Source organism: Triturus cristatus, chromosome 5_2 (assembly GCF_964204655.1).
Source record: "Triturus cristatus chromosome 5_2, aTriCri1.1, whole genome shotgun sequence".
NCBI classification, from domain to species: Eukaryota; Metazoa; Chordata; class Amphibia; order Caudata; family Salamandridae; genus Triturus; species Triturus cristatus.
The window spans coordinates 146,686,951-146,711,991 of record NC_140588.1 but is presented as its reverse complement, the minus strand read 5'-3'; the positions used below and the strand labels follow the sequence as shown (position 1 = coordinate 146,711,991).

The following is a 25,041-nucleotide window of genomic DNA, read 5'->3' as shown; positions in this document are numbered from 1 at the left end:
CCTAAAAAACCCGAAAAGAAGTGAAAAATCAAAATAAACGCTCCATGAAACCCCGTAAAAAGTTAAAAAGTGTGTTAACAATATTACTTAAATCAAGTAACACACACTTAAAAAAAAAAAAAAACGCGTCTTGGTCTTCGAAAAAACATCAATCAACATTTACCTGAAAAAAGAACAAAACATACCCACCCACACAATCACACCCAAATACATGAATTAAATACAATTACATCATTTCAAAACAACACATATTTAATCACAATATTTACTTAAAAAACTACGTCACAACCAGTAAACAACCACACGTAACTAAATCATTACTAACACCTCCAAAACACCCAAAACATTTTAAATTATCAATCAATACACTATAAACATCCTAACTACCCTAAACATAAGTATTTAATAACATTTAATACTTAAAACACCCCTTACCTTGCTCAACGCGACACACCTTCCAACCGCGAGCTTCCGCAGTCCAAAATGACCCAAAATAACATGAAGCGGTTACAAAATAATCCCATTCAAATGAAAATCCCTACTTAAATCAGTGTAAATACATTAAAACAATAAAAACATCATTATAATCATATATAAATATAACATAAATTTACCTTTAAAAATTATATTCATAATAATTATAAATACATTATTATTATGATTATAATACAGTAATATTTTTTTCTCAACTCTACAAACTATAATAAAATGTTTTTTATTATTTACATTTTTTTTACAAAACATACATGTTGAAAAATATTTTTTTCATATAATAATAAAATATAAAAATTAATAATATTAACATTTCCTACAATAATATTATTAATCATCATTAAAAATACATAGCATAAAAATATACTTTTTGTCATGTAGTAATTATGTACAACAACAAAATAAAAATGACACAATATTCTTCAGAAATTAAATATGCAATGATTTATATTATGTATATATCCAACAAACACATTATTATATGAATACTGTAAGAATATGTTTATTTGCAAACAATGTAAAAAAGTAATAAATGTTATGTATGTTTTTTTTAATGATCAATACTTCTGTTATAAAATGTGATGATATCAATAAATTGTATTTTCCTTAAAACATTGCAAAAATACATAAATGTATGGATATTTGCTGTATCTCTACTAATGTATACTCCATTCTGTAAATAAAAAAAACAATCATCTCTCTACTTTCTTCAACAAAAATAAAGCATATATAAAAATCTAAAATGTGTCATTGGATTTCATAATTTATTACTATCAAATATATAATTTAGCTAATTTAATTGTTTAAAAATGTAAATAATCAAATTTTTTCCAACATTAAATCCAAAAACATACTTCATTAACACAATACATATACATTCTGCACACTAACCCTATACAAGTTACTATTCCCATTTCACCTACATTAAAGTCAGGAAAAGTGCTGGACACTAACCCTATATAATTTACTATTCCCACTCCAGTTAACATAAAGTCAGGAAAGGTGCAGGACACTAACCCTATATAATTTACTATTCCCACTCCAGTTAACATAAACTCAGGAAAGGTGCAGGACCCTAACCCTATATAATTTACTATTCCCACTCCAGTTAACATAAAGTCAGAAAAGGTGCTGGACATTAACCCTATATAATTCACTATTCCCACTCCAGTTAACATAAAGTCAGGAAAGGTGCTGGACACTAACCCTATATAATTTACTATTCCCACTCCAGTTAACATAAAGTCAAGGAAGGTGCTGGACAGTAACCCTATATAATTTACTATTCCCACTCCAGTTAACATAAACTCAGGGAAAATGCTGAACAGTAACCCCATTTAATTTACTATTCCCACTCCAGTTAACATAAAGTCAAGGAAGGTGCTGGCCAGTAACCCTATATAATTTACTATTCCCACTCCAGTTAACATAAAGTCAGGGAAGATGCTGGACACTAACCCTATATAATTTACTATTCCCACTCCAGTTAACATAAAGTCAGGGAAAGTGCTGGACAGTAACCCTATATAATTTACTATTCCCACTCCAGTTAACATAAATTCAGAGAAGGTGCTGGACAGTAACCCTATATAATTTACTATTCCCACTCCAGTTAACATAAAGTCAGGAAATGTGCTGGACAGTAACCCTATATAATTTACTATTCACACTCCAGTTAATATAAAGTCAATGAAGGTGCTGGACACTAACCCTATATAATTTACTATTCCCACTCCAGTTAACATAAAGTCAGGAAAGGTGCTGGAGAGTAACCCTATATAATTTACTATTCCCACTCCAGTTAATATAAAGTCAATAAAGGTGCTGGACACTAACTCTATATAATTTACTATTCCCACTCCAGTTAACATACAGTCAGGGAAGGTGCTGGACACTAACCCTATATAATTTACTATTCCCACTCCAGTTAACATAAACTCAGGGAAGGTGCTGGACACTAACCCAATAAAATGTACTATTCCCACTCCAGAAAGATCAAAGTCAGAGAAAGTACTGGTATAACATCACTTAAAATATTAAAAATCTACATTTATTAACTATGAGATATCATTGAAAAACTACTAAATTTAACAATACTATAGTTACAACAATACCCACCCCTATCCCATATTAACCCTAATTCCATATAAAAAATGTACAATATGTTTTCCCTAAAAATTGCAAATATACTATTATTTAATTATAATTGTTATTTTAATTTTTAAATTTCACAATATTTACTAAATAAATTTAATTGTTTTATGATCTATTTTTACACTATTATTTTTAAAAATTACTCCCCACCCTTCTCCCCTAATATACCCACATCCCACCCATAAATACAACATAAAAATTGAAATTATAATTTCCAATTAAAAGTATATAATTAGGAGTTTACATAACATTTTCACAAATTTAAAATATTCCCAATTAAATATTTAGTTATTAATCTATAATTTTGTAATAATTATTAAAATACACTCCACACCCTTACACCCTATTAACCCAACTTCCCAACCATGAAACAAAAAAATAATTTCGAAATTAATTTGAAATTTTTGTAAAAAAATTGTCAAAATTAAATTAAAATGTTTAACTTTCTAATTCTTTAATATTAATATTTATAACTTATTATCAAATTTTACAGTAATATTTTTAATACACTCCCCACCCTTATACACTAATAACCCTACATCACACTCATAAAACAAAATTAAACTTTCATTATAATTTTAAATTATATAATTTCGAATTTACATTAAAATTTTGAAATTTCGAATTCTTCAATATTAAATATTTTTACATTATTATCTAATTTTACAATAACATTTTTAAAACACTCCCCACCCTTCTCCCCTAATAACCCAACATCCTGCTCCTAAAAAATATATATAATTTCTTAATTATTTTCTAAATTATAAATATTTCATTTAGAAATTTCATTACAATTTACTATTTATAATTATTTATTATTTAATATTTTTAAATTATTATCTGATTTTACAATAATATTTTTAAAACACTCCCCACCCTTATCCCCTAATAACCCAACATCCCGCTCCTAAAACATATCATACAATAAATTACTTAACACTATTAATTATATTTTAAAAATTAATAAAGTATTTATACATATAATTAAACAATTTTCTCATTCAATATACACTAAATAGACATTTTAAACAATATATATATTATATTTCGATATTTCTAACAAAACTAATCAATCGATATTATCTACAAACGATATTACTACATCGATATTTCATGCTTCGATATTTTACTAAACACAAAAAAACGATATTACTTACCTCTATATTCTACACTTCGATATTAATGTTATCTCGATATTTTAACTTCGATATTCTTGTTGTTCGATATTATTTTTTTCGATATTCTGTCTATTTACCGTACCTACTTATCTGAAGATATGTGGCACCGTAGGAATGTAAATTAATCACCTGTAAATACAAACATAAATGTAATAAAAAAGAAAATGAATGATATGTGCTGAATAATGTCATCTAAGTTCTTTGACATAATACAAATGTGTCATAAGTAAACATTTGACATGCATGCAAACTGCATTGTCTTCTTACCCGTAACAAATCGGGGATGCGTCCTACAGTCCTGGTTACAACTCAGGGCGTGAGGCAACGCTCTAGAAGACAAGAGGGAACAAACTAATACCAAAGAAGACAGAGGATTGTTTGTTCATCCACGCAAGCAAAAACATGCTTGACCATAAAAACAATATACAAATACAGGTGTGTCGAATGACTCCAAACAGCATTGGATATGCTTTCATTCATCTGAATACCAGATATTAGAATTCACAGATTGATCAGATCAAAATTCGAACATGCAAGTCGAGTAAATGCCAATGTAATGACACATTAGCCTGAGTATCAAGAAGCGAGCGACTATGTCGATGCGCGTATAAACTTCGGTGGGTGATGGGACTTGGCCCTCTTTAAGAGGACTCCTTTATGTCTGAATGTGCTGTTTTGCTGCTTTTGTTTCTTTGACAGACTGGTGTAGACCAGTGGACTCCATTTGTTGTTTAAATAGCACATGATACCACATTACAGGACACAAGAACATGATGTATGTGCTGTTGGGTATGGACACACATGTCAGATACATGCCCATCATCTGACATCTCAGCTCTACAGGGCCACACAACAAGGTCTCTGTTGTGCTGTGAGCAATCAATGGCCTCTCTCACAGCACATCAGTACGAGTGTCACATACCGGACACAAACCACAGTAACTAGTGAGGACATAAGTCTGCCCACACATCACAGGTTTGTGACAGACACACACAGGGACCTTGTGTCGCAACATGGGCACCATCATGATGTAGCGTCCCATATGCACAACAAAACGCACACATGACACACACATGAAGTGCCCCCTGATTTATTGCTAGCTCACACATGGATGTCTGTGACACACAGACGCAACATCAATTCACATTGACAATATACATGGATGTTGTGACCGTTTGACATTGAGCACATTAAATCTGAGTCATCTCTGCATGGAAATGCACACATAGTGTGGATGAACATCACATATGTGGCACTGTGGCACCCTGTGAGTCACATATCATTCCACTGCAGAGTCAGGGTGTATGTCACATGACATACACAATGTACACCAGGAACTGTGTACATGCCTCATGCACGGGAATTGTACTGTTGTCAACCACAGTGATTATGTGTCCAGCCAACAATTGTATCTGTCCCCATGACACCTTGCTCTGCATGGGAGTGGATGCCACTAAGTGAAACATACAAAATCACATGTTTACCCACATACACACACAGGTAATGTAGCCTGACATGCACTTTGAGTTACTGTGTCACAGACTGTATTGTTGTTGGAGTGTCCATGGGTCAATGGCAAGCTATGGTGTGTGGCACGCCTTAAACATTTACTTCTATGGTGACTGACGCGGGTGACAAATGCAAAAGACGCGTTGCACACCTAGGGAAGGAGCCGCGCATGCACGACTTGCACGCACGCCTGACGCGGGTGGACAGAGCCGCACGCACGCCTTGCACGTAAGCCTTGCAAAATGTCTTCAATGGGAACTGACACGGGTGGACAGAGACGCATGCACGCCTTGCACGCACGCCTTGCACAATGTCTTCAATGGGGACTGACGCGGGTGGATGGAACCGCACGCATGCCTTGCACGCATGCATTGCACAATGTCTTCAATGGGGACTGACGCGGGTGGACGGAGCCGCATGCACGCCTTGAACGCACGCCTTACACAATGTCTTCAATGGGGACTGACGCGGGTGGACGGAGCCACACATATGCCTTGCAGGCATGCCTTGCAAAATGTCTTCAATGGGGACTGACGTGGGTGGATGGAGCCACATGCATGCCTTGCACGCATGCCTTGCACAATGTCTTCAATGGGGACTGACAAGGGTGGACGGAGCCGCACGCACGCCTTGCACACACACCTTGCACAATATTTTCAATGGGGACTGACGCGGGTGGACGGAGCCGCATGCTTGCCTTGCATGCACACCTTGCACAATGTCTTCAATGGGGACTGACGCGCGTGGACAGAGTCACACGCACAACTTGCACACATGCCTTGCACAATGTCTTCAACGGGGACTGACTCGGACTCGAGCCTGGTACAAATCGGTTTCTGGAAAATCCGTTGGCTGCCTGCAACAATGGATCAGACTCATCATTTAAACGCTTTTGAATATTTCAAACGATGCGGAAGGCATGTACGAGGTGTGCAATGTGATGTATTGGCCAGATTCATAGGATGCAAACATGTTGGACCTATCGCTTTTGACACATGGGACTGAATCTGCCTCTGCAGCACAGATATAAGTCTGTCTGTTCCCCTGGAAGCTCTCTTGCCTGCACTACATGCTCCAGATTGACATCTCTGCTACCACTGCTGCTGTCTCTGCATCCTCTGGCTCCAAGAATGGCACGTACTGTGGAGAGGGCCCCAGCCTTCACTGAGGAGGAGAACAAGGCCCTTCTGGACAGCCTCCTTCCACAGTACAGGAAGCTGTATGGGACACCAGGGGAGCAGGTGAGTGTGCACTCCACATCCCATATTCATTGTGTATGTTGTCTGACTGGCACCACGGAAATTGTGTTCAACAGTGTCTAGCTTGCTCACTGAGTAGTTTTTACCCCCAAGGTGTGTAGGTCCCTGTAGTGGACAGGTACTGTGCATGAAAAGTGCTTTTTCACACAGTTGTAATACTCAGGCAATGTTTCCCTGTAGAAAATTCAGGCCAACTGTCAATCACCATATCTGCACTACCTGTGTCCATCATATACCCTTGCGAGAAAGACATGTATATCCAACTGTGTGATGCACAAACATGTGGCATGTGTGGTAAAGGACTTTTTCTATCCTTGTCATCCTCACAAGTTGATGCCCACCAGAAACATGAGATCTAGCTGACCATTGCCCGGGCTGTTCGTTCTGTGGGGGTTTACAAATGTCGCATCCGCAACTGCCAGGAAAGGTGGCAGGACCCTCGTGGCTTCGACCCGGAGGATTGCCAGAGTCCAGCTGTAGCTGTCGCCTCCTCGCAGAAGGGGTGGACAATGGACACTGATCCCCCACATGCTCAGGATTCTGGCGGTGGTCTTCCCAGACATGGATGGGCAGTTAAAGGCCAGACAGCAGCAAGGAGGGTGTAAGTGCATGCATACTCTGTGTCCAATGTCTCACATGCTCTTTGCACTCCTTCATTCTGGTTACACTTTCACAGATCTCCTGTCTGCTTGTCCCGGAGTCATGTGCCAAAATTAGGTCATGTCCCACCCTCATCTGATACACAGGTGTGCCCCTTTCAGTCTGTGACTTGTGTAACTTGGGTTGTGTGTCCCTGCTGTTGTACAAACTTAACATTGTGAACAGCATCTGCTACCGGTGCATTGTTTTGTCTTCATGAGTGAGGCGAATGATTTCCATGTGTCTGCACATTGCCAGAAAAAAAGACATGTACTCTGTGTGGGCAATTGATGTGTGTTCCAATTGATATTTTGGCACACCATATGTGCCAGGGGTATTTGACACACAGCCATGTAGCAGCAACAACAATTTAGGGGCATCAGAAGAATGTACATCATGTGTTTCACACATGCATGGACACATGCCTAATGACCAGGATAATCCCATGTTGCACATGTTCCTGGACAGGTATGCCTACTCCGGACATGAAGTACACACTGTTCTTCTACTCTTGTGTGTCAGCCTAATATTAGTGCATTGTGAAATGTGCTATATGGTGTCTGCCCCGGTGTCATTGTGAGATGGCCTAGCCTCTTAGACTCCTGTGGTGTTGCTCATTTTGTTTTGTGCAGCTAGCTGAGGTATGGCCAATGGATCATCACAATGGGTTCATGCATAGGTGTGGAATCACTTGGCGGTGCACAATGTTGTATTGTACATCACAGTGCAGGCAGTCTCAATTCATTCTCATCATGCTGTGATGTCATCATGTTTACAGACTGGTGCTTGCAGTCAGTCATCTGTTGCATTTGTATTATGTGTGATCATCAGATGCCTGAAGATGTGGTTAGCATTGGGTGTACCTGTGTACTTGACATCTGCAGGGCTTACATTCTCAAACATGTTAACATAGCCCTCCCCTGCCCCATTCTGCTATCCCCTGATCCTGTTACTGCGGTACCTGGCCTGCCCCTGTGTATGCCCCTCCAAGGGAAGATGTCCCCTGCCCGTAGCAGTGCAGGCAAGAAATGGGTGACGACTTGTCACATCTCACCCTGTGAGGGCTCCAGAAATGGACTGGCCATTGACCTTTTGACATTGTGGTCTAAACGGTTTCAAAGAGTTATGTCCCCAATAAAGTCAATTGTTGTTATCCAGTGTTGTTGCATCAAATGTACATGATGTTGAAGATAAGTGTCATGGACTTGCTGCTGTACAGGTGTTACAAAGGTATAACAGAATGAGTTTTTGATGTGATGTACTCCATGTGGTCCACGACATATGTGTACTTTTCAGATATGTATCCATGACATCCTCAGCTGCAATTTCAGGGTGTGATGTTGGCTACATGTTGTGTGCTGGAATTTCTCTTTGGGGTTGCTACTTCGCATGTTTTGCATACACTGTTGCACATAGGTTGTGCTTACATTTGGGCACATGGAAAGATTCCCTGACTTGGACAATCTCCACTGGACACGCATGTTTGTGCATCCATGTTACACAATTCATCTGTGTCATCAGTCCAACTTTCTCTACATCTGTATTGCATATGTGCAGATGGCTAAGGGAAGACTCCCGTACACAAGCTTCTGTGACCAGAGCTTTACTTGAGTTGTAATTGTTGGATCACTGGGCAAGTGTTGTGCTGGCATGACAGAAGCCTGCACAGACAAAGTTTGGCACAGCTGACCTTCCCCAGGAGTGCAGTCCCCTCATGGCATTGTGTCATTCTGTGACATTGCCTGGGCACATGGTGTGTGCTGTGTGAGCATGTCTGTGTGTGTTCACTTCATGTTTTTGGACGCAGCCTGTGTTCCAGACAGATGTACCTGTTTTGTGGACTTGCTGACTTGGCCTGTGTTCAACTAACTTCTATGCCCTGCCTTTTCTGGGATGTAGGTGCATGACAAACTACTGGTAATTAGGGTGCCATCCCTGGCTGTTTCAGTTGTAAATCCCAGGGATGTTGCCCAACGCACGTGGGACACATTCTGGATTCCCATTGGCACTTATGTGTTACCAACACAGTTCCCAATAAGCTGCGCATATGGGCGCGCGCACCTCTGTTGCCATGAGCGCGCAGTGCTGTGTGTGGAGCACGCATACACACAGCACATGATTCCATAAGAGCATTCGCGCCGCTGCTTTTAATAAAGCGAGCGTGCTTGAAAAACGGGTATTTCCTGGGCGGAAAAGACTAATTTGAAAAGACGATGAGGAAGCTGCAGGTAAGTCTTTCGGCTGCCTGGGGGATTATGGAGGGCACTTGTTTTATTCTTGTATAGCTAGAGCTCGCTGCGGGGCATATTGTGTGTTTTTGTTTTAGTATTCATGTTAATTGCAGCGCCTGTCACGAGCTGCGCTTAACATGAATACGTTAAACAAAAGCTCACAATCTGCCCACAGCAGCGCTTTTATAACAAAAGAAATTCTCAAGTCTACAAACACAGCGTGTAAAGCTCAGGTAGTGTTTGTAGACTTGCTGAATTTCTCCTCTTAACAGAGCTGGGCTGCGGGGTCAGAGTGTGACTTTGTTAAAGTTTTCTTGTTACCTGCAGCTCCTGACAGGCGCTACAATTAACCTGAAAACTTTAGCTAAGTCACACAATCACCCCGCTGCCCAGAGGTTATCAGTTTCATGTGTAGAGTGAATATATGCACTTGGTTCCCCTGGGCAATGAGGCATCTCCCAAGGAAATCCCTACTTTGACCCAGATACAGACGTCTGATCCATAGCTACTGTTTGAAAAAGCTCTTTCTTTTGCTTGCTGGGTAAAGATTAATGAGCCGATCCTTCGCTATCCATCTGGTAGTGAGGAGACTTAACGGGAAGCAACTTTAATGCTTATCATTAACGTGTTGTTATAATAATTTTATCTTGTTTAGTTTCTCTTCTGAATTATTATTTTACTTATTTTGTATGGTGTCAGGTGTCGCTTTTTGGCTTTTCACAACATGTTAAATACTACGACTGGTGCAGTAAATGTGGATAATTTGCTTCCTGTAACATTTGGGGGCGGTAAAGTAGCTGTGAGGTACATAATTTCGGACAAGACAATGCAGAATGTTCTGGCTAGAATGCCCTGTAGCAAAGCAGAGAGTGAGGACCATCTGCCCTCCCTCCAGAAAGTGGTAGTTAGTCAAACCTCGCTAGGGGATGGGACCACTTGCTGCTGTTACACTTTCTGTTCTTACTGTAGTTACTGTTTATAGTCCAGTTATCGAAGCAGATGGTTTTTCAAGAGTTTGAGAGATTGTTTTTTTGGGGCTGTCAAGACTTAAGAGGTTGGATTGACTTAGGCTACCTGTTCTGCTTTCCGTTGGGCCCTTCTTCCTTCCCAGCACATTGTAAATGGCTGCATTGCTGGTGTGATCCAACGAATACTCAACTAAAGACCCATTCACTTACAATTATTGTAGGTACGGCTAAACAGCACAGCTTTCTACATACCTATTGTTACCAGTTCTGTAATATATTCATAGGGTCCTTTGGCTCCGCTCAGAAGAGTATTTCTCTCAGTTCATGCCATTTGATATTTGACTGTTTGGTGCATCGTTCCGCCTTCTGAGGATTGCCTGTATGTCTTGCTTCCTTAGATCATGCTATGTAATGCAACCTTTAGCTCTCACTGTTATACCTAATTATTATGCTTTTGCTTATATCTTTTTGGCTTCCTTAGATCATGCTATGTAGTGCAACCTTTATCTCTTGGTGTTAAGCACTTTACACTGCATACACATCACACAGAGACACTGAATCATAGTGTGGAAATAAATGTATAGGAAATGTTACATCAGACAGAGGAATACAATTTCTCTTCTTAACAGAGCTGGGCTGCGGTGTGATTGGTTTTTCAAGCAAAAGTTTGGAGTGATATTTGGCGCTGCACACCTGTGCGGTCTGGTTCCTGGTGCACATAGCCATGGCTGCAGCGCAAAGAGACCCTACATTGCCGCACACAGAGGAAAAAAATTAGAGGTAACATTGGTTACCAACATCATGTTGTGTTCCATATGTGGTAACTGTCAGTGTATGTGTATGTGACTACTCCCTATCATCAGCATCATTGCTGCTAGGTTGGAAGGTGTCAACATTTGTTCGTTGTGGCTCTCCTTCGGTTCAACATTAGTGTAGGTGTGTGGTAGGGTTCAGAATGAATTGTGTAGTTTCACGTAATGCCGATGTGCCGCATGCTGTGCAGTGTGTCACATGAATCCTTTGTTATCCTGCTTACCTGACAATGCCTGCTTGCCCCCAAAGGTGTGCCCAGTCAAAGACTTACTTTTGTATGGCACTGTGAACACATGTGTGTCATTGTAGTTCAGCCCACCGTCATGTGTTGTGCACTAGCCTGGGGACACTGTGACACACACATGTGTTGTGTATGATATGTAGTGTGTGGCTGACAGTCTGTGTTTGTGCATCTGATCCTCTGCATTAGTGTGACTTTAGAGTTCCAGTGGGGGGATGTTGTTTGGGGATTTGTCCCTAGTGTCCATGTTTCTTGTAGCTTATCATCCTGCACATTGATCATGTTTGGTATGTCCCATTGCTGCCATGGTCTGTGACTTTGTCACCTAACATCGCTAGTCTCCACAGGATTCCGCAGTTAGTGTGTCTGTTCGTAGAGATATATGTGTATGCATCATGATGCTCACTTTTCACATAGTCTAATTGCACACTGTTGGCATTGTCAGTGGTCATGGCCAATGCTTGTCTGCACATGGCAAAGGGAGTTCTTGTGATACACAGCATTCTTTGCCTCTCATATCTATGTTTGTATGTGACACAACCACCACATTGGTTGTGGTGTTGGGTCCAGTCATCACAAATGCTGGTCTGGTGAGCTTCTATTCTTATGTCCACACTCACCTTTTGCTCACTGTAGTGATGTGGGGTTTAGACCCCATTACCACAATGATCCCAGAAATTGTGTTTTTGTAACCCCACAACAACCTTTTGGGCAGACATGTGATGTGAGTCACATTGTATGTTCACTGTCAGGATGTGTGTTGTGGCCATTTTGCACACACAAACATATAATCTTGCAAGATGTTAGGGGGATGGTTTCCTCGGTCAACCTATGAGTGGGGAGGGTTGGGGTGCAGGACATACAGTCCCCTATGAGTTGTGGGTAGTGGTGCAGGACATACAGCCCCCTATGAGTGGGGAGGGATAGGGTGCAGGACATACAGTCCCCTATGAGTTGTGGGTAGTGGTCCAGGACATACAGCCCCCTAAGAGTGGGGAAGGTAGTGGTGCAGGACATACAGCCCCCTATGAGTTGTGGGTAGTAGTGCATGACATACAGCCCCCTATGAGTTGTGGGTAGTGGTGCGGTGCAGGACATGCAGCCCCCTATGAGTTGTGGGTAGTGGTGCAGGACATACAGGCCCCTATGAGTGGGGAGGGTAGTGGTACAGGACATACAGCCCCCCTATGAGTGGGGAGGGTAGTGGTGCAGGACATACAGCCCCCTATGAGTGGGGAGGGTAGTGGTGCAGGACATACAGCCCCCTATGAGTGGGAAGGGTAGTGGTGCAGGACATACAGCCCCCTATGAGTTGTGGGTAGTGGTGCAGGACATACAGCCCCCTATGAATGGGGAGGGTTGGGGCGCAGGACATACAGCCCCCTATGAGTTGTGGATAGTGGTGCAGGACATACAGCCCCCTATGAGTTGTGGGTAGTGGTGCAGGACATACAGCCCCCTATGAGTTGTGGGTAGTGGTGCAGGACATACAGCCCCCTATGAGTGGGGAGGGTAGTGGTGCAGGACATACAGCCCCCCTATGAGTGGGGAGGGTAGTGGTGCAGGACATACAGCCCCCTATGAGTGGGGAGGGTAGTGGTGCAGGACATACAGCCCCCTATGAGTGGGGAGGGTAGTGGTGCAGGGCATACAGCCCCCTATGAGTTGTAGGTAGTGGTGCAGGACATACAGCCCCCATGCGTGGGGAGGGTAGTGGTGCAGAACATACAGCCCCCTATGAGTTGTGGGTAGTGGTGCAGGACATACAGCCCCCTATGAGTGGAGAGGGTAGTGGTGCAGGACATACAGCTCCCTATGAGTGGGGAGGGTTGGGGTGCAGGACATGCAGCCCCCTATAAGTGGGGATGGTAGTGGTGCAGAACATACAGCCCCCTATGAGTTGTGGGTAGTGGTGCAGGACATACAGCCCCCTATGAGTGGAGAGGGTATTGGTGCAGGACATACAGCCCCCTATGAGTGGGGAGGGTTGGGGTGCAGGACATGCAGCCCCCTATGAGTGGGGAGGGTAGTGGTGCAGGACATACAGCCCCTTATGAGTGGGGAGGGTTGGGGTGCAGGACATACAGCCCCCTATGAGTGGGGAGGGTAGTGGTGCAGGACATACAGCCCCCTATGAGTGGGGAGGGTAGTGGTGCAGGACATACAGTCCCCCTATGAGTGGGGAGGGTAGTGGTGCAGGACATATAGCCCCCTATGAGTGGGGAGGGTAGTGGTGCAGGACATACAGCCCCCTATGAGCTGTGGGTAGTGGTGCAGGACGTACAGCCCCCTATGAGTGGGTAGGGTAGTGGTGCAGGACATACAGCCCCCTATGAGTTGTGGGTAGTGGTGCAGGACATACAACCCCCTATGAGTGGGGAGGGTAGTGGTGCAGGACATACAGCCCCCTATGAGTGGGGAGGGGATGGGGTGCAGGACATACAGCCCCCTATGAGTGGAAAGGGTAGTGGTGCAGGACATATAGCCCCCTATGAGTGGGGAGGGTAGTGGGGCAGGACATACAGCCCCTATGAGTTGTGGGTAGTGGTGCAGGCCACACAGCCCCCTATGGTTGTGACTGGTAGTGGTGATGGGCACCCCCCCAGGTGTGGTGACTGCTGGTAGTGAGGACCATTCTATCCCTGTGGTTTTGCTGTTGCTGGTGGAAGGGATGTCACCCCCCCCCATGTGTATGTAGCATTTTGCATTTGTGTGACGTTAATTTGTGGGGGTGTCTGACTTACCGTTTGCATTGTGCGTGTCTGTTCCTAATCCGGTCATAGATGTACAGTTCTGGGATGACCTGCGCGATGTGATTCATCTTTGGTTCGTCTCGTACTTGCTGCTCGTTGCTCCGTCTGGTACACATTGAGAATTGGTCCGTCTCGTAGCCGTGGATCGTGTTGTGGCGCAAATCGTACCTGATATGCAGCTCTCCCAGATGCTGTGACATGCTGCTAGTAGCGACCTGTCCGGTGCGTAGGATTTGCGCATCGTACTTGTCCGGCTGGAAACTGCTGTAGGAACTGCTTCCGGGCGACTCGAATCGGCATTCGGAGGTACGGCTCGTACGGGAATTGCTGCTGGAATCGCAGCCTACGTGTTGAACGGAATTTTCTCAGTTTTGCGCATCGTACTTCATCGCCCGGACGGACCGGCTCCCGGTACGAGTCGCTCGCAAGGTGAGGCTACGGACAGCTCTCGGAGGGCTGTCGAGGGCTGTCTGACCCGGATTGGAATAGACCCCTTAGCAGTAAATGTGGGATGGATAAGGGGGAGAGCCTTAATAATATTGTGCGTGTCTGTTCCTAATCCGGTCATAGATGTACAGTTCTGGGATGACCTGCGCGATGTGATTCATCTTTGGTTCGTCTCGTACTTGCTGCTCGTTGCTCCGTCTGGTACACATTGAGAATTGGTCCGTCTCGTAGCCGTGGATCGTGTTGTGGCGCAAATCGTACCTGATATGCAGCTCTCCCAGATGCTGTGACATGCTGCTAGTAGCGACCTGTCCGGTGCGTAGGATTTGCGCATCGTACTTGTCCGGCTGGAAACTGCTGTAGGAACTGCTTCCGGGCGACTCGAATCGGCCTTCGGAGGTACGGCTCGTACGGGAATTGCTGCTGGAATCGCAGCCTACGTGTTGAACGGAATTTTCTCAGTTTTGCGCATCGTACTTCATCGCCCGGACGGACCGGCTCCCGGTACGAGTCGCTCGCAAGGTGAGGCTACGGACAGCTCTCGGAGGGCTGTCGAGGGCTGTCTGACCCGGATTGGAATAGACCCCTTAGCAGTAAATGTGGGATGGATAAGGGGGAGAGCCTTAATAATATTGTATACTTACTACTAAATAACAGGAGTTTAGGGAGGATTAAGGATGGGTTTAGGGACGGTTAGAAGGGTGTAGTGAGGGACAGGCACCCTCCCACAAAGGAATAAGCCCATTGCCGTTCACGAACTGTAGTTCTAAAGATACTATAGCCAAAAAGGACACAGAACAGTAGTAAAATTCTTCAGTTAAAAGCCGGAATATGTCTAACAGCACACATGGCCTAATAATGGTACTGTAATACCAATATAGCCACTCTGTAGTTATAGTTATGGTTACCCAGAGATAGGAATTCCTCAGATATTTGCCCCTTAACAACTTTGTACCCATTTGATGAATCTCTGCAAAACCTTTGACTGACTGACTGACTGACTGAGGAGCTTATAAAGCGCACTTTTGCCGAGGCGTCTTGGCGCTGGGTGAGTGTGAGCAGGGAGCTAATAGATCTTTAAGACCTTGAAAAGAGCCAGGTCTTTATCAGTTTCCTGGATGAGGCCCTGTTGGATTCTAACCTGATTGTCACGGGGAGGGAGTTCCATAAGATGGATGCTTGGTAAGAGAAACCCTTTCCTCCCCATCTAGCTCTTTTTATTCTAGGAACACATACCAATCCTGTGTTGGCAGACCTGAGACAGTGTTGGGGCTGGTATACAGAAAACAGGGTTTGAATATCCATAGCCCCTCCTCCGTATATAGCCTTAGGCAGTAGGCATAGGGTTTTAAAATTCACTCTCTGACGGACTGGAAGCCAATGTAGCTGCTCAATCGCCGCTGATGTGGGGTGGTATTTAGGTAAACCAAGCAGAACCCGAGCCGCTGCATTCTGAAGCGATTGAAGTTTTGTGATCTGTCCCTTGTCAACCCGTAAATACATGGCATTACAATAGTTGACTCTAGACAAAACCAGAGCTCCAACCACTGTTTTCCTAACTGACAAAGGAAAAAATGGCAAGATTTTCCGCAGGACTTTTAAATGTGAAATAACATTGAGGAAACTTGATTTTTTTGCGAGGCAAGTTTGAAGTCTTTGTGAAGCACAAATCCAAGGTTCCTGGCCTTGACCAAACTCTAGGGCCTCGTTTTTTTCAGTGTTAATCTTTAAAAAGTTCAAGTTCATCCATGTCATCACATCTGTGAGGCAATTACGAAACCTGTCCGCTGTTAGCCCCACACTTTGTGTCACTGATACCACTAGTTGAGTATCGTCAGCGTACGACACCAACATGATGCCATGTTCTTTAATTACTCGTGCCAATGTTCTGACATATAAATTAAATAGTGTCGGGACAAGGCCAAACCCGGTGGGACTCCACAATGGAGGTGAAAGATTCCCGATTGCAGGCCATTCCAATGGATCAGTTGTTCTTGTGATGTTAAGAATGATATAAGTTGGGTCAGAGCCACATCTTCAAAACCTGCTTCCCTCAATCGCCGCAGCAATACCACATGATTTACGGTATCAAAAGCTGCGGTCAGATCGAGCAGGATGAGTGCAGCTCTGCCTCCCCCGTCCATCACTTTACGGATCTCTTCTGTAGCCATGATTAAACTGACTCAGTGGAATGCCGGGAACGGAAACCATATTGAGTGGAGTCAAGAATGTTATTGCTATCCAGGTATTCTGTCAGTTCTAGATGGAAGGCAGGAGATTGGGAGATAATGTTTTGCCTCTAAGGGGTCTAAGGAGGCTTTTTAAATGTGCCTAATACATGCCTTTTTCCAAGAAGATGGAAATTCCCCAGAACTAGTGATCTCATTTAGTAGGGGGTTCAGGGAGGAACTAACTTCTTCAGATATCAGGTGTAATATATAAGGGGGGCACGGGTCCAGAGGTGAGCCCGACTTGGTATGTAACAGCAGGTTGGCAACTTTATCCGCCTCCAGAGCGGAAAAACGTGACAACCTATGCAGTGATGTCAGGTTATCCAAAGAATCTGCACTGTTCATTTCCGGAACACATCCTGCAGTAGCTAGCCCATCATAGACCATTTGAACTTTGTTTTGAAAAAAAACGCCCATTTGTTCCCCAAAATTTTGGTCCGGCGAAAATACTCTGTCACACGGACATTTTGATAGCGCCGTCACAGTCCTTGGAGGAGTTCTTTGCCTCCGGGATATTTGCAGTAAAGTAGACGATTTGGCGTGTTTTATAGCTGCCTTATATTCTTCTAAGGAGCTATAATAGTTTTTTTTATGATCAGCACTATAGTCTGATCTCCAAATACGCTCCCTACGTCTACAGATTACTTTAATTTGCCGGAGCTCAGTTGAATACCAAGGTGAAGTAACACATTTGTTACAGAGGTGTTTAGTGGTTTCCGGGGTAAGCGTGTTTACTGCTGAACTGAGCCAGCTTTCAAAATTTCTGGCTGAGGTGTTAGAGTCAGAGGTCACCGCCGGGGGATTCTTCTCCAGGGCAGTTACCAGATCACTCTTTTGGATGGATTTCCAAGGGCGTGATTTAAATATGCCTGACCTTTCCGGACGCCCCCTAGTAGTTAGAGAGATCTTTAGGGAAAAATGTATTGTGGAATGATCCGACCACGATAGAGGTTGCACGCTAACTATCTTGAGATGTTCATTGTTGGTAAAGATACCGTCCAGCGAGTGACCTGCTGAGTGTGTCAGCTCTGCTACAATCTGCCTCAGACCAAAGCTTGCAAGATTGTCTATCAAGTGAGATGTATCAGAGTTATTGTTGGCTTCCAAATGGAAACTAAAATCCCCCAATACCGTAAATGTTGGGGTATCCAAGCAGGACTACAAAAATGTCTGGAGTGAACTAGAGAAAGGCGATCTCGCCCCTGGTGGCCGATAAATTAGTAGTACCTGAAAAAATTCCAAATTATTGTTTCTAATACTAAAAGACAGTGCCTCGGCCTGTAACGATGATTGTGGCAGGATCCAAACTGTGAAGGAAGATCGATATATAATGGCTATCCCTCCACCTTTCATTTCGACCCTACCCACATGTGCAACTAGGTAGCCTGGTGGAACTGCTGCGTTCCAATCCGGTTCTGATGCCGCATTGGCCCAGGTTTCCGTGAGAAACAGAAGATCCGGGTTTGCAACTTGGATCAAACATTCTAGGTCATATTTGTGTTTGCTCATTGATCTGGCGTTTAGTAGGATGCCACTGATTGACTCGGCGCTAGAACGTGGAATGTTCCTGTGTTGGTGCATGTAGTTCTGAAAGGGTATATCTTTGACTATCTCCTGCCCTTGTGATCCCCTGCTAAAGGGAATATTATTGACCATATTCCAGGCCTGCAGCTCTCTGTTCCCAGTTTCTGTGTGCAGACAACTTTTTACAGGTTTGTCAAGGATCCCCAAGCCACAGGCATTGCATCCTCTTAAGTTATAGATATCTCTATCTATCAGTAAAGTGGGGTTGAAACACTCACCGGTGTTGAAACCAAGCAGTTCATTCCGGGAATTCATTTTAATAAAAGATGCAGGGGTTCTGGTGCTGGTCGCGCTCCGGGTGCCGATGGGCGCAGACGGGCTTGCCTTTGGCGCGCAACCTGCGCACGCACGCTGCGCAGTCGACGCATCTTGCGTTTTATAGGGCCAAGAGCAATTTTGAAGACCTATTTCAACTGTAACATTGGTAGAGGATTGAAAGTTTTGCTACATTTGGTCAAGGGGTTGCAAAGAAAAGAGGAGAGTCCAAAAACACACTTGCACTCTAATGCATTTTACATAGACATTTTATATTTGAAGTAGCGCAAAAACAGTCAGTCGGATCTAGCTGAAATTTGGCAGGATTTGAGATTATGGAGTGCAGATTATTGTTTCTGAGGTTTTGACTAAAAACAGTTGGTACTTTTAGAGTTATTAGCATTTTAAACATAGTAATATCCATTGGTGCAGTAGTTTTTAGGTAGTACAGAGGTAGTACAGAGGTAGATAGCGATGACAAGTCATTATCTGACCGGATAATGACTATATGAAGTAAGTACTCGGAGGCGGGTGGAGATTACTTCACAAGTTTTATTGTAGAAAGGCTACACGTTTGAGATCCCGCAGTACAAGCTCCTCCGCTAGACACACAATCTACCGCACTTTTCAAAACATCAAATTCCATGCTGCCTAGGTTACACAGAAGTAGAATCCATTACATCACACAGAAGTACATTAGATAAAGCTGAAACTAAACAGTGCTGTACAATGCAAAATATTACAAGTACAGAAAATAAACACTACATATCTCCCCTTCTTCTCAAAACAAAATAAAATAATAAAGCAAAAGCAAAAGGTAACCAGATAACTAAACACGGAATCGACTCGAAATAATCCTAACTCTTGGAAGCACACACCGGGGTACACCCGAATCCTCATCCTTCATCCCCATGTTTCGTTGCATAACAGCACTGTCCTTCACCACCACATGGTCAGAACTGGGTTTAACTTTGACAGTTTTAGAATAGTTTCAACCAATGCCCTCCATCCACCTGAACAGAATTGCCCTTGATGGTAAGAACAGTGACAGATTTACCAAACTTGCTTTTACCTTCTTGACATGTACAGGAGACTTGATCCTGATAATGTCTCGAGAGACCAATGAAACGAGGTTTGCATCCACTATCTTATCATGCCACTTTTTTTTCCTCTCGTGACTGAGACATGTTCTCCCTCACAATGGACATAAACTGTTTGACATCAGAATCAGTTTTAAGACACTTGGACATCCAACCTGGCCTGAAAGTAGTGTATGCCTTTTGTCCCCTCAGTGGCTCAAAAGGAGTCACCTTAGTAGATGAATGGGGTTTTGTTCTGTTGAACCATTCCATGCTATTCAAAGCATTACACACATCATGATTACACCACCTTTGCCCACTTCATGCACTCGCCCACTACTCTCGTCATCCTTTCTACAAGGCCATTTATTTGTGGATGATATAAGGAGCTCTTGAGATGAGTAATCCCACAAGATTCAAGGAAAACATGCTTCTCGCTGCTCACAAATTGTGTACCGTTGTCTGTAATGAGCACCTCAGGAAACCCCTCCCTCATGAAAACTTCATTAAGGAGTTTTAGAACATTACTGGCATTGGGCTCCCTTACCATCATGACCTCAGGCAATTTGAAGAGGTAACCCATGAGGACAAAAATATACCTGCAACCTCCAGGCAGAGGGTCATAAGGTCCCATGACATTCATACCAATTTTAAACAATTGTCCCTCAGGACACTCGATGGGTGTAAGGGGGAGGTGCCATCATCTTCATACTCTTGGCAGCTGAACAACTTAACTGCTGTGCCCTCGTTGCCACAAATATGAAGTAAGTTCCCGGAGGTGGGCGGAGATTACTTATCGAGTTTTATTGTAGGAAGGCTACACAGTTGAGGAGCCACAGTACAAGCTCCTCCACTAGACACTCAATCAACCGCTCTTTTCAAAACATCACATTTCATGGTGCCTAGGTTACACAAGAATTGAATCCCTAAGAGGAATTCCATTACAACACACAGCAGTACATTAGATGAAGCTGAAACTAAATGATGCTGTACAATACGAACTATGACAAGTATGAAACATAAATACTACACTGTCTTCACTCAAATTGCAGACAGTCCTGTTGTTTTAAGGCCACCTTGCCAGTGCTTTAGCTTAGGGCCCTAAATATGGGTAAGTATTAGGTTTCATATGTTCCCCCTAACTATTACCACTTAACGTAAGTGATAATAGGTAGGGAAATATAATTTTAAGTTTCTATATATTTAGAAAAATGTTGCAGAGTACCAAGGTACTACCAAGTTAGTACTGTGGTACCTTGAAAAATAATTTTAAAAAAATCAAATATGTAAAAAAATGAAAAAAACACTGTAATACACTACATTTCACAAATGTAGTGGACTATAGTGTCTTTACAATTTTTTACATATTTGATTATGTCAAAAAAGTTTACGCATTACCGTGGTAATACCTACAAATTACAGCATTGCTTAAACAAATTACAAAAAGTTGTATATTTTGTAAAAATCATGGCACTTGCTAGATATTACCGCAGTACTGCATAAACTGTTCAAATAAATATATTGAACATTATAGAAAAAGTGCCATCAATATTTACTCTTTAACAAATTGGTAATAGGCTGGAACAAAATAAAACCTACTACTAACCTATGTTTAAGGCCATACGCTACAACAATCCAAAAGTCTACTAAAAGCATTATGGTTGCCTTTTAAATCTGTAAAGGCAGAAATTAGCCAGTTATACTCTGGCTTGTTATTGCTCTGTACCAAAGTGTCCCGCTAATTTACCGCAGTATAACACGGTACGATATATCACTAGGGGACAAACTTGGTGATCTATTGCACTACCCTTGAATTAAGCAAAGATGCTGATTACGAGGTTCAGCAGTGCATGAGTAGGCGGAATGCCACCACAGCACCTCTGCACTGCCCAGACATGCCGCCTCCCGCCCGCCAGATTAACACTTTAAAGTGGTCTGGCGGCATGGCAGTCCAGAGGCGGTACCTCTTTCAAAGGCGGCGGTACCTTTGAAAAAGGCACCACAATGGGACCGTAATCAATCAATCAATCAATCAGGTTACTTGTAAAGTGCGACTACTCACCCATAAGGGTATCAAGGTACTGAGCACCTGGTCCGCCGGAGGTGCACAACAAGATTCCTGCACAGCATAGACTTGAAAGTCAATGCAGTTCAGGATCTGGTGTGCATGCACATAAGGGGGCACATGTTATCCCCCCTGTGCACATCCACATGCAGTAGAGGCAGAGGGGGCCCTGTAGAGTCCCCTTTGTTTCCTCTCCACCATGTTGTACATGGAGGAGGAACCTCTATTACACCACCAGCGAAGAGGAAACTCGTAATATGCTTGGTGGGACTGCGACGGGCCCGCCAAGCTTATTGCTGCCTCTGACCACTATGCCACGATCCTTGGCAGAGTTGGTGGTCCCAAGGTGGTCTGACAGCCCTACTCATAATGGGGTGGTCGGACCCCCAGTGTGGCGGTGGCTGGAACGCCACAGCAGCACCCCATGAGTCTTGCAGTCCTTGGTCAGCCAGACTCGTAATCAAGCCTGTAGTGTTGCAAGGGCAACACAATACTCACATAACATTCACCAAACTAAGCGAAGCCACCATCCATTGCCCTGGTTTGCTTGGCCCTTGTACAGAAACACAATGCAGCACAAGTCACTGACTTGCGTTACTCTGCACACTATAATCTACAGTCCTCCAAAATTTCAAGATCCTCTGTGCCCAAATACACTTCACAGCACTACACCATACACCACTTAACTCTGCGCTATTCCACTGTATGCCACTGTGATGTATGCCACTACACTGTACACAACTCCACTGTACACCACTCCACTATACTGTATTCCTCTCTATTGCCACTCCACACTATGCTATTCCACTATATGCCACTCCACTCAAGGACATTCCACCCTACCCCCTGTGCTATACTCCATTGTAGTATTTGCGACTGCCCTGTAAGCAACTCCACTGTACGCATTACACTAGCCGCCACTCAAGTCTTTATCACTTCTCTGCACACTATTCAACTATACGTTATTCCACCGTGCGCCACTCCACTGTATGTCACAGCACTCAATGCTATTTCACTGTATGGCAGACTTCTTTAATCTGTGGGGCGCGCCCCCCTGGGGGGCGCGCCATCATCTCAGGGGGGGCGCGAACTTCCCCGGAAAATCTCACCTGCTTCAATCTAATCTAAACGTAGAAAGTACGTTTACTTCCTGCATTTCTTCCCCTTTTCAAATGGGGCTTTTCGATTGGCAAACTCCTTCGCAGCAGCCAATCAGCACTCAGTAACGTCACCACTGACGTTACACCAATGAAGGGGACAGCTATACCGATGGCAGGAAGTGCCGGGAAATGTGGAGCATAAAGCTCCTGAATTCGTCCACTTTATGGGTATTGTGGCGTTTCTTCAATCCTGCCGTTTGCTGCCTTTCACTGTCTTCGTCGTTGGTTCCTGTCTTATCCTGGTGACCTGCAGTTGACTTCATCGACGTGAAGAATTCTTGTGCTGATGCCCTGGCGTTCTCCTGCTGCTGTCGGAAGATTGAAACCACCAACAGGTAAGTTTATAATACTTTTACTTTCTCCCTATGCCTTGTAGCCTTATTTGCAAACATTTTCCTTTCAATGCTGCCTAGTTTCCTCAGTCGGACGGAGGTGGGCGGGGGAGGAGGCCGGGGGGAGAGGGGGAAAATCGAACAGGCAAAACATGCCCAAGTTTTCGCTGAGTCAGGCGGAGGTGGGCAGGGAAGGAGGCTGGGGGTGGGGGGCGAGGGAAAATGGAAGAGACACAACCAATTTTAAGTAGCTTGCAACGGGGCACGACGTGCTCATCATTTCGTAATTTAAACACACCTCAAGGTCAGAAGGACTGTCAGTAACAGAGGAGTGTTTATCTTCTGGGAGACTTGGAAATGTGATCTCTGTGCCCCAGTTGTGCATGGTATTGTAATCAGAAACTGCTGTTGAACCGTTCTCTCTGAAGGGTTCTGTTAATGTACAAATAGGATTGTTATCTTGTTGGAATAGAGTGCATCATGTTATATAGATGTGGGAGAGGGAAGGGAAGCTTGGAAGGAACGTCTGCTCACCCAAGCTAGTAAACAGTTACCAGCAAACTCTAGCGCTCGTGTGCAGCAGATTGTGCAAATGAAATCTATTTAGAAAGGGCCTGTGGCTATCCCTACTCCCTTATGCTGCAGCTGTACTCTGCCTGGCTGCCATCTCCACCCTTCCTCCCTCACACACACATGTATGCCCATGGATTGTGTAAATAAAATCTATTTAGAAAGGGCATGTGGCTATCTGTACTTATGCTGGAGCTGCACTCTGCCTGGCTGCCATCTCCACCCTTCCTCCCTCACACACACATGTATGCCCATGGACTCTTCTTTTACAAATCAGCAACGTCATTTTCTTCAGAATACATCATGTAGTTAATGAAAGTGAGCCGAGCAGCGCTGGTTACACTGAGTCACCTAATAATTTGGAAAATATGGGCTTTGAAATTAAAAGCATTTTCCCTCTTAAATACGCACTTTTCCATTTAGGTATAAGTATAATAATTCAACCAAGCAAAGGCTTGTAATTCTGTAGGCTGGGCTGCACACAGGAGAGCTACTCATGGGTAGCTAGAGAGCTACCAGTAGCTTGCGAGCTACTTTTTGGAGAAGCCTGATCTACTGTTACACTGACTTGGTATGCTATGAAAATGTGCTTTTGCTGGTGCAGTCACGTTGCTCAAATGGGTGCAATTTCAGATATTTATGTTTCCCTTGTCTTCATTGCTTGATTTGTCACTCATAGTTGTTGAAATGTCAGTCATAATTACACTGAAATTATGAAAATGTCACGCATCGCAATGCAGAGCAAGGTTATTTTAAATAAAATTGCAATGGGGCAGGACGTGTCTATACTTCTGTAGTGTAAAGAAACCTCTCTGGGGGTTTCAGCAAGGCCCGTAGGAACATCGCAAGGGAGCAACAAACTCTGTGTGCCCAAGTATAGACAATTAAAACCTGGAACACGGCGCCTTCTGCTTTTCAAAGAGATTTTCATTTTTACATTATTACAAAAATGCCTGCACTCACAAGGGAATCACTAATTCACAGCCACTTGTTACCAGACAACAGAAGCACACAAGAATAAAGACGTTTTATTTTCAGGAAGCAAAGCAAGAGTGCATCATCGCACGGAGTCTTTACACAC

General features: G+C 43.5%; 1 protein-coding gene across 1 annotated transcript in view; it reads left to right on the top strand.

Annotated features, from left to right (window-relative positions):
- The first annotated feature begins 9,444 nt into the window (after nucleotides 1–9,444).
- Nucleotides 9,445–25,041, top strand: part of LOC146822734 (zinc finger BED domain-containing protein 5-like) — a 52,855-nt gene continuing 37,258 nt past the window's right edge. Inside the window, exon 1 of the mRNA XM_085606288.1 lies at nucleotides 9,445–9,459. Coding sequence (XP_085462414.1) covers nucleotides 9,445–9,459 — 15 coding nt within the window. The remainder of the gene's footprint in view (nucleotides 9,460–25,041) is intronic.